Genomic DNA, 10,128 nt, shown 5'->3' with positions numbered 1-10,128 from the left:
GCAGTGAAGCGCGGAAAAGCAGAGAGCAACTCTGTCTCTCTTTTTTTTTTTGGACTCTCGATGGCAACACGGAGCCCAGCAAAGCAGGTTTTTACTGCACTGCAACAAACACACAAACAGGGGGATGAGAATCTACCGTGAGCGCGTGTGCTTGACAACACACACACACACACACACACACACACACACACACACACACACATTCAGACACACATGAGAGTGCAGTGCGAGGTTACCAAAAAAAAAAAGGTGGTTGGTGGGTTGTGGGATTTTTGGGCAGCCAGAGCTGAAGACACACACATGAGGGTGCTTTTTTTTTTTAGACAACCAGCACCCAGAGGACACACACAGTCCTGAGGTGGGTTTAGGGAGAGCTTGAGCCGAGGGACACACACAAAGAGAAGGAGGGGAGAAGGGAGGGGGGGTCAGAGGTGGCTTTTGAGACCGTTGTGGACACATAAAGGGAGGGGGGGGGGGGGGGACAGTGGTGGTACCTGCGAGGCCCCTGTGGACGGGCGCTTCCCGTCTCCCGTTCCATTTCCTGTTCCTGCCTGCGTTTGATTGGGCCCCCAGTGCTCCTCATGCACGCAGCTACAGCCAATCCGCTATGAGCGTTAGCCTCATGCAGGGGTCTGAGCACAGCTGAGGATGTTAACAAACAGAGCGGGAGATAAATAAAGGAGAGATAAGACGACAGAGTGGGGGGGGAGGGGGGAGGGGGTCGCAAAAGTAGAGAATAGAAGAAGAGAAGAAAGACAAAGTAAGAGGACGAGAGAACAGGTGAGACGAGAAGAGGAAGAGGAAACAGAAAGCAGAGCAGAAGGAGTGGTTATGAGGGGGCCGGCATGCATTACACGCCTCACCGTAACTCCATGTGGAGTTTTACACGTGTAGAGTTGCAGAGCGGGAGGGTTTACTTCTGCATTGACACTGTTAAGTGACAATAATATAATAAAACTTTAATATCTACTATTATATATGGTATTTTATTCCCAATTACAACAACAGAGCAGCCCACATTTGCTTCAGCTCTGAGATGTACATTCTTCAGCCGCCGGGGCTTATGGGTATCGTAGTATTTCACCTCAGCGAACTGATGGAGAAAATGTTTTTTCTCAGAAACAAAGCAGAAATAATTAAAAAACTGACAACTACCAACTTATTGTTTGTTTGAAACTAGATTGTGTCGCTTTTGAAAGATTTAAATCTCTTGGTCTCGGACCAGGAGCTCAAAAACGATGGCTAATGTTAGCACACAACATGTTCCCACTTTGCAACTCTATAGTAAATGAATATGTGAGTCAAAAATCAAGTTTCCATAAGTGAGGAGCAAATTTGAGGCTACGATCTTAAAGCCACCAGACAGGAAGACAAAGCTCTCTTTGGTGCGTCGTGCCCGTGAACGCACCCTGAACGGTGTTAGTCGTTAAACAAAATAAAGGATGCAGAGGAGGACAGCAAAAGAGCGGCCATTTCCCATCCTGGCTGAGTTTACAGACTTTTGATTGATTGATGGAGACGGAATAAAAGGAAGGTTGATGGCAGCTCTGTTGTTGTCTTTGGCCGTGAACGTCCTCGGGAAAAACACTGAGGCAGATTGTTTCCAGTCCGGCACGAACGCCATCGATACGGATGTGGGGAAACAAAAAAAAAATCTGTTACGTAATTGTGATGCCATCTGTTCACTTGCAAGTCGTCCTTTGACTTCATCAAGGTTGAGTGTGTTCACAGGGGTGTGTGTGTGTGTGTGTGTGTGTGTGTGTGTGTGGGCTGAACACTGAAGCACACACACAGTAGGACAGACAGGACACAACGACATCATAATCCCTGGTATAGATTTAGTTAGTGCTGAGCTGGAGGGGGAAACTTGCACACCTGCAGTTCAGACGAGTGTCTCGCTCTCTTTCACACACGGAGACACACGTTTCCTCAAAATAGGAACAGAAAGAATCAAAACTGTGGATTCAAGGACCAAATATGCATGAAAACACACACACAAGAACATGGACCAGAGCTTTTCAGTAAGTCTGCAAGATGCAAAGTGTCTGACAGTGTTTTATGTTGTTGTTGAATTAAATATTTTGCGTTTAAGTCTAAATTAAGTCAGCCTACGGGCAACCAAGTCAGTGCTTTGAGCTAAACGCTAACGTCCGCGATCTAAAATGCTGAGCTTTAGCTTTCATTTGCTAATTAGAACTAAACACAAAGTACAGATGAATTTAAAAAGATTCAACCTCATGGTGGCGCTACAGGGAAAGTCAGGGGAGATCATCAAAGTCAGTCAGGTTCATCCTCTTGGTACCAGGAATATCTGTGCAAAACGTCATAGTTAACAGCTGATGTTGAGATATAACAGAGTTGGAACCTACACTTCTCATAAGGCATCTCGACCTTCTAGTTTTTTCTTGTTGTTGGACCCTCCTTTCCTGGTATATGCCTAAAACTTCAACCCCCCCCCCCCCCCTCGTTTGTAACGCTAGAGTCCCAAAGCCCAAAACGAGATTAATGATCTGATGTAAATTGAGTAATTACGCCAGAAGCTTCTCCAGAGTCACAGAAGACATTACTCTCTCATTATTCTAGTAAATTGAATGCGACGTGTAAAAATTGGTGGAGTACCCCTTTAAGAAGGAATTTAAGTCTACAGCTCTGGAAAACACAACACACACACACACACACACACAGAAGCTTCTTGTGGACTAAGAAACACACACATTGTGAAACGCCCAGAGCTCTGACCCCCCCCCCTACACACACACACACACACACTCACACACACACACACACACACACACACACGCTGGTGTCGGTCAGTAAAACATCCCACCGGAGTTTCGTCGCTGAAAACCAATCCGACAAGGATTTGCACTCTGAACTCCGCTGGAGCTCAGCTGGGGACCGTCAGACACACAACGCACTTATTCTGACATAAAAAACGCTCATGGATGACACCCCCCCCAAAAAAAAAAAGAATAAATAAATAAATAAAATAAAAGCCAAATATAGCGAGAGAGCAACACACGCTAAACTAACAAATAAAACAATCCGACGGAAGGAGACAGACGGAGACGAACAGATGGGAATGAGGACAAAGAGGAGGTCAGACAGAACATAAGTCACTGTGACGGCTAAACTAGACAACAGGTGATCATGTGACCTTAAAGCTGCACCGGGGCAAGGTTGTAACATAAAAATACACCAAATTAGCCACATCCCTACAATGGAAAACACATTTTCCCTTTGGTCATATTTGAGTCAGCGATGGTCCTTTGTTTTTTTGTTTTTTAAACACACATAAGTTGCCCTGTGCAGCTTTAACGTGTCTTTCTTCTCCTTTAAAGGGCCAGTTCACACAAAAACACAACAGCATACATACTATCACTCACTGATTCTGGTGTTCTGCCATGCGGACGGTTTAGATTTGCTTCACTTAAACACTGCTTTTCCTAACTTGTGGAAGAAAAGTCAAATAAATATAGATTTAAATGTAGATTACTTATAAATAATTCTCCCATTGATTGTATGGAAGTAGAGACAAATATGTTGGATCTGTCAGTGAAACTGTCTGCATGGCTCCACCAGAAGTAAATGAGAGAATATGTTTTCTGTAAACTGGGTGAACCGACCTTCCCTCCCATCTCTCCTTCCTCCCCCCCCTTTTCATCTTTCCATCTTTCTCCTCATCCCACATTCCTTTTCCATACCCTGGTGTTGGAGCTGGTCCAGGTCCATGAATTTGCTGGGTTTGGGGTTGAATCCCATGGCAGCCTCCCGCTCCGCCTCCCTCCGCTTCTGCTGCTCCTGCTGGCGGGCTCTCCTCGCCACCTCCTCCTGCAGCTCGTCCAGCTCGCTGCGCCCCGGGCCACCTGAGCACGGCGGGGGAAAAGGAAAGTGAGACGATCGATCGGATGGCTGTGGTGGAATGTGAACGCGCACGGACCGACGGGCACCTGTGTGGGTGCCGCCGCGCCAGGTGGGCGAGGGCAGGTCCTGCAGGATGGCGCCGCTGCTCTTTGACTTGGGCACAGAGCGCCATGAAGGTCCTGACATCAGCACCCGTTTCTGTTGCCCCACCTCCCTGTGAAGACGAGGAAATATGTTTCAGTGTTGGTGTTGTGATGGAGAAACCAAGAGAGGGAAAGACACTGAATGAGAAGAAGGAAGCCTCCTACCTGTCGGGGCTGCTGCTGTTCCTCTCACTGCTCTCGTAGCCACTCTCCATCCTCTGGATGAGACGCGGCTGGTGCTCCACCCCTCTCAGAGGTGGAGGGGCAGGTGGGCCCATCGTCCGCCCGCTGCCCAGGGTCCTGGGCTGCCCGACCAGCCCGAACCCCACCTCCGCCTCCCCGGCTTCCCTCCCTTCCGCCTCTTGCGGCCCCGGCCGTGTGGCTGCAGCGAGTCCCGCCGAGGGAAAGAAGTCCCGGGGCTCTGTAGGGAGAGAGGGACCGGGCAGGGTGTTGTAGCCCAGAGTCGAGCCTCGCGGTCGGGTGAAGATGCTGTCGATGTTCAGGGCCTCTCTCCTGGGCCTCCAGGTTGGCCTGTAGCGGCCTCCAGAAGAACTGCGAAGCAACGACGACGTTACACTGGAAGCTCAAGGAATCCGAAATAATTCTGTGATATCCTACCCAAATATAAGTATATATATATATATATATATATATATATATATATATATATATATATATATATATATAAGTAGGAAACTAATTTGAAATGGTAGTCAAAAAGTAAAAGTAACAATTTGACTACAGTTGAACCAGCCCACTCAGATGGAGCTTTTAACCATTGTTTGATGCCCTCGTACTAATCTTTTGATACTTTCAAGTACATCATTTTAATAATAACTTGTACTTATCTTAAGTAGGTCTTTGAGTGCCGAACTTTGTTATATATTTACATAAATAGAGGACTTAGCTCTGATCTTTGCCCATGCACATATTTAGAAATGATATGAATAATTATTAAATGCATGCTTTGAATTTTAAATGGAGGGCAGGACGGTCTAAAGTGTGCCGGTGCTGCAGTACCTGGACTTGCTCTCGCTGCTGGTGCTTTCATCCTCCCAGTGGGGCCCCCCAGCCCCGCCCTCGCAGCCCCCGACTCCCGACGAAGAGGAGGAGGACAGGGGACGAGAGGAGGAGGAGGAGGATGTGAGCGGCCGGCGGGAGGAGAGGAGGAAGACGGCCGTCTCCTTGTACTCCTGCAGAGGAGGAGAGGGAGGGCGGGGAGGACCCTCCACTGCTGACTCTGAACACGGGCGAGAAAGCAAAGAGAACGTGAACCCAATAAGGTTTTTTATTTATCCCACAGGGGCCAATTATGAAGGCAGCGGTGTAAGTAAATATGAGGATAAGCAGTAACAATAAGCCGAGGAGCCTGCAGTGATGAAGCACAAAGAACTCACTTCATTACCACTGTTTGCTCTTACTTCTAGCTACAACAAGTACCGCAGCTTCTCTGAAAACGCTGCAGTCCCTCGTGTATTTGCACTTGAGGTGTTTTGACTGAAGGTGCGGCTGTGCTCTACTCGTGTAGGCATCTCGGCGATGTTTACCTCCGGCGTCAGCACCGTGCGGCGGCGTGCCGGTGTCGGAATTGCAGACCACCGTGGTCTGGGACTCGCTGGAGAGGTGGCTGCCCGTGGACTGGTGGAGGGACCGGCTGCGAGAGGCGCGGTGACTCGAGCTGTCCGTCGAGGAGTCGGTGCGAGTGTCGCTGGATATGGACGGCTCCCGACCTGAGGGAGACAGAGGGGCGACCTTTTGGGGTTAATCCCGCATTCCTCACACGTTTGCGGGTCGAAAAAACGGCAGGAAGTCACTATCAGGCTCTGCAGCGGAGCAGAAGCTGGATTACAGGGCTGAAGGTCAGAGCTTTGAAGCTGGAACCTCACTTGCCCCCCCCCCCCCACCATGATAAACACTGAGGTATCTGATCTGTAGCAGTGTGTCATCTTTGCTGTACCAGAGTCTTCGCTGTCGTAACCGGCCTTGCTGCTGCAGTGCTGGAGCTCCAGCTGTGGGTTGGAGCTGCTACAGGGGTTGGGGCTCTCCTGCAGTAACACCGGCGTCCCGCGGGGGTCAGCGTAGAGCAGCAGCAGGGGCTGATAGTGGCCTTTGATACAGCGGGACACCACGTCCTTCCACTTGGGGCCGATCTGGAGGTGCAGCAGGGCAACACACACACACACACACACACACACAGAGAGAGACACACATAAATACGTATAAACCTGCACACGCGCAAAGAGAAAGTACATCTATCCGTATTAAGATACAACGTTACGCACATTCCACCTTAACTAAAAGGTCAAACGCACATCCTGCTGCTGCGTGTCCTCACTGGTATCGTATCATCACACCTTCCCATCAGCTCAATAACCTAATGTGACCGACGGCGTTGCACTGTGACTGGCAGAGGCGTCAAGGACACGCACACTCACTTTTGACACACAAATAACGCACATCATTTCCTCGGACGGACGGACGGCTCGCGCTCGAATGATGAAGTATGACAGCGTGAGATCACTTCTCGCACTTAAAAACCTGAGCTGAGATTAAAACAAAGACGGGGATTAAACCTCTAACACATAATCGATCCCCCCCCCCCTTCACTGACCGTGCAGCACTTGAACTCACATACGCCGTCCTTCTTGTCATTGCTGCTCAGCCGGAGATGCAGTGGATACCGTAACAGCACTGCACCCCCCCACCCTCCCATACTGTATTGCAGCATGCAGACCTCGAACTGGGTCTCACCTCTTTGACGTGGGCGTCGTCGAAGTACATCCACTTGCGTATCTTGGTCTGGAAGAAGAAGGTGGAGTAGTGCTTGCCGTAGTAGCACACCATGCCCACCAAGTAGAGCTCCGCCTGGCGAGCCCTCTCCTCTGTCACACGGTAGAACAACTACAGAGAGAGAGAGAGAGAGAGGGAGGGAGGGGAGGGAGGGAGGGGAAGGAGACAGGGAGGGAGGGAGGGATGCAGGGAAGACAGAGAGAGAGAGGTGTGCAGTACAGAAGGGGAGATAACGATAGGGGAGTTAATGTGAATACAAGCACATTTTTGGTCACCTATACAGTATGCAGTATGCAGTAATCCCTCACACGCTGCCTTTCCCTCACTTTTTCCTCTCCCTGCACGCTGCACAGGCTGCGTAGTGATACATATGTAGGCTACTGCAGCTCCTCATGCGGAACTGATGCACAGATCTCACACGGACGGCGACTGACTAGTTTGCACACGCGATGACGTGTCGGGTTAGGAACACGACGGCGGTCCCATCGGCCTAATATTCATGTACGCGTGAGATCATAGTGTGTAAATAATCCAGCACATCTTCCACTCGTTCCACCTTCCTACACTTTGTATTTTGAGTGTAATTCATGTAAAACAAGTGCAATGTGGGACTCCTACAGTTTGGCTAACAGCTAGCGGGGCTACTGCACAGTGAACTACAGTATATCTGCACAGAGTCCATGCAGACATGGGTTCAAATGACAGCATATCTGTTGTTCATTCAATCAAACATTGCAGCAGCGGACGTTGCAGACACTAGTTGATAACTTTTAGTCGATTAAATCGACTACAAAATAAAAGCAGAGCCTTGGAATTGTTTCTTTTGTCCGAGCAACAATCCAAAAAGAACTCAAAGATATCTAATTTGCAACGACCAAAAGAGCAACAACAAAGAAACAGCATATGTCATCAGTTGGAACCAGCAAGTGTTCAGCGTTTTCTGCTTGATGAATGAAATTGTCTATTTATTGCATTAGACTTATTGTGTTTCAGCGGCACAATGATCTAATTTAAGGAGAGAAAGAACATAAATGAGTAACAGGGGAGCATAAAAGAGAGTAAGCAGATGCAGAAGGCAGACAAAAGGGAAAGGAGGAGGGATACGGCAGGCAGCTGGATTCACTTTGCCCGACGCGAGCGACTAAACAAAAGCAGCGAATGCGATAGATTGTGCCTCCGATTTGTATCTGACAACCGGCTTCATCTCGCAGGATGAAGACGAGGGAAACAGCGAGCGGGCGGAGACAAAGATAGAGGGAAGAGAACTTGGCCCGCTGTAACACACAGTCATATTCGCCGATCCATTATTCATAGGCATCGCCTCAGAATGCGGCCCGGAGATGTTACAGTGGCATTAAAATGCATCGGCATTACTGAGTCATGAAACGGCGTATCGGGGCTTCGAACACGCGTGAGGTGTGAAGGCAGCGGCCGTGGGAGAAGAATGGAAGCCAGGTTGCCGTGCGTGTTGTAATTTGTTGTTTTTTTGTGGAACTAGAACAGGATTGGTTACTGAGCTATATACTGTATATAAATATATAGAGGGGTCGCCCATGAAGATGGAATCATTTGCAAATGTCTTGCCTTTTATAGCGGCAAACAAATCCACCTGGGTTATTGTGACACATAATGTAATCATTGCATGTGTTTTAAAAGTGATCACTGATGCATTTAAATAGGAATAAACAGGCGATTCATTCTGAAAACAATATATTCCAACTTTATGGGCAACAGTGATATTTTGGGGGGGTTTTTTCCTACTAATAATTCATTGCAAATGTCATGTTGGTGTATAATTGTTTGGATGCAAATGTTAACAAAATAACCAAATTTCAAGGCAATCCGTCCAATATTTGCCTAAAGTGGAGGACCACACAAAATCTGGCACCTCCATGGGAAGTCTCACGAAGCGCTCAGAGTGCCATCGCCAACCAATGACATGTGACTAGTGTGCACCAATGAGCACCTCTCTCACACTAGGGTGTCCCCAACTAAGAATTTTCATTGAATCTGATTGGTCAAGTCTTGCCAATAGTCGACTGATCTTCGAATCATGTTTTCCCTTTTTTTTTTTGCTAATTGATTGAAAAAGCTCCGTAAAAGTTGCTCTCCAGTGTAATGTTGAATGATGCAACCAAAAACCGGATGTAGAACGGAACTAGCAGAGCAACGTGTGGCCAAGTGACTGCGTGTTTCTGTAATTAATGACTATATAGTGAGTCACAACATCCAGGAGAACCAGGGGGGACAGCGGGTCATGGGCGCACCCGTGTCCGGGATGGAGGCCCCATGGGCGGATGAAAAAGCTCCATAAAAGTCACTCTCCGGGAGCTCCATGGGGGAGAGTGAGACATTCAGCACCGCCTATAGCCGAATAGAACAATCCTGTGTTCCTCCTCCTTGGATTAAATCGTTGAATCATCGAATATTCGGGGTCACCCCTAGTACACACTATCCAAAAAAACAAACACATTTAGAGTATTGTGTCTGTTTTAACGTCAGTGTGTGTGTGGTGTTTGTGTGTGTGTGTGCGTGTGTGTGTGTGTGTGTGTGTGTGTGTGTGTGTGTGTGTGTGCGTTGCCCTTACATCTCCCAGGCGCAGGCAGGTCCCCAGGCTGTGTATGACGTCCTCCGCCAGGTCCGAGTGGTCCGAGTCCCACACCAGCCCGATGGACACGATCTCTGGCGAGTTCATCAGCACCCGGCGGATACGCAGCACCTCCCCGCAGTTACTCTGTGATGGAGGGAGGGGGGGGGGGGGGGGGGGGGGGGAAACCAGGTTTATTGATCCTGTGTTATCCCACTAAAACCATCCTTTTATTTGGCAGTGACGAACACACACACACACACACACACACACACACACATGCAGATAGACTGAACGGCGGGAGGATGAGGACGAGAGATGAAAGGGAGGATTGTGAGAGGAAGGAGCGCTGTGCTGAGTCGTATTTGTGTCTCTGGAGCCTTCTGTTGAGTTTCGGAAGAACCGCGTGTTCTGAATCCTTCCTTTTGAGTCATGACCCACCGCAGAGCACACACACACACACACACACACACACACACACACACACACACACAGCGCTGGCAAAGCCGGGCCTCGGAAACAGCCTGAGAACACCCCGGCAACCGGACACTTTGCCAAAACACAACACTCGTGCGCACACACACACACACACACACACACACACACACACAGAGAGAGAGCTCTCCCTTTGCTGGCACCAGACATGGCAGGGAGGTATTTTGCCAGGGTCTGCGTTCTAAATTCTCAGGAAGGGGACACTAAACACAAGCCGGCGAGCAGCGGCCGAACAGAACGCTCTCATCT

At 48.9% G+C, this 10,128-nt stretch overlaps 1 protein-coding gene across 1 annotated transcript in view; it reads right to left on the bottom strand.

The window, feature by feature from the left end:
* Window positions 1-10,128, bottom strand: part of usp54b (ubiquitin specific peptidase 54b) — a 37,001-nt gene that overhangs the window by 1,766 nt on the left and 25,107 nt on the right. Inside the window, exons 8-15 of the mRNA XM_084001956.1 lie at window positions 9,385-9,531; window positions 6,759-6,908; window positions 5,965-6,157; window positions 5,555-5,737; window positions 5,028-5,247; window positions 4,173-4,559; window positions 3,951-4,078; window positions 3,705-3,866 (exon numbers count right to left, since the gene is read on the bottom strand). Coding sequence (XP_083858082.1) covers window positions 3,705-3,866; window positions 3,951-4,078; window positions 4,173-4,559; window positions 5,028-5,247; window positions 5,555-5,737; window positions 5,965-6,157; window positions 6,759-6,908; window positions 9,385-9,531 — 1,570 coding nt within the window. The remainder of the gene's footprint in view (window positions 1-3,704; window positions 3,867-3,950; window positions 4,079-4,172; window positions 4,560-5,027; window positions 5,248-5,554; window positions 5,738-5,964; window positions 6,158-6,758; window positions 6,909-9,384; window positions 9,532-10,128) is intronic.

The sequence above is a fragment of the Eutrigla gurnardus genome (assembly GCF_963514095.1).
Source record: "Eutrigla gurnardus genome assembly, chromosome: 22".
NCBI lineage: Eukaryota > Metazoa > Chordata > Actinopteri > Perciformes > Triglidae > Eutrigla > Eutrigla gurnardus.
Note: the sequence above shows the minus strand (reverse complement) of the source record. Positions and strands in the feature narration are given on the sequence as shown.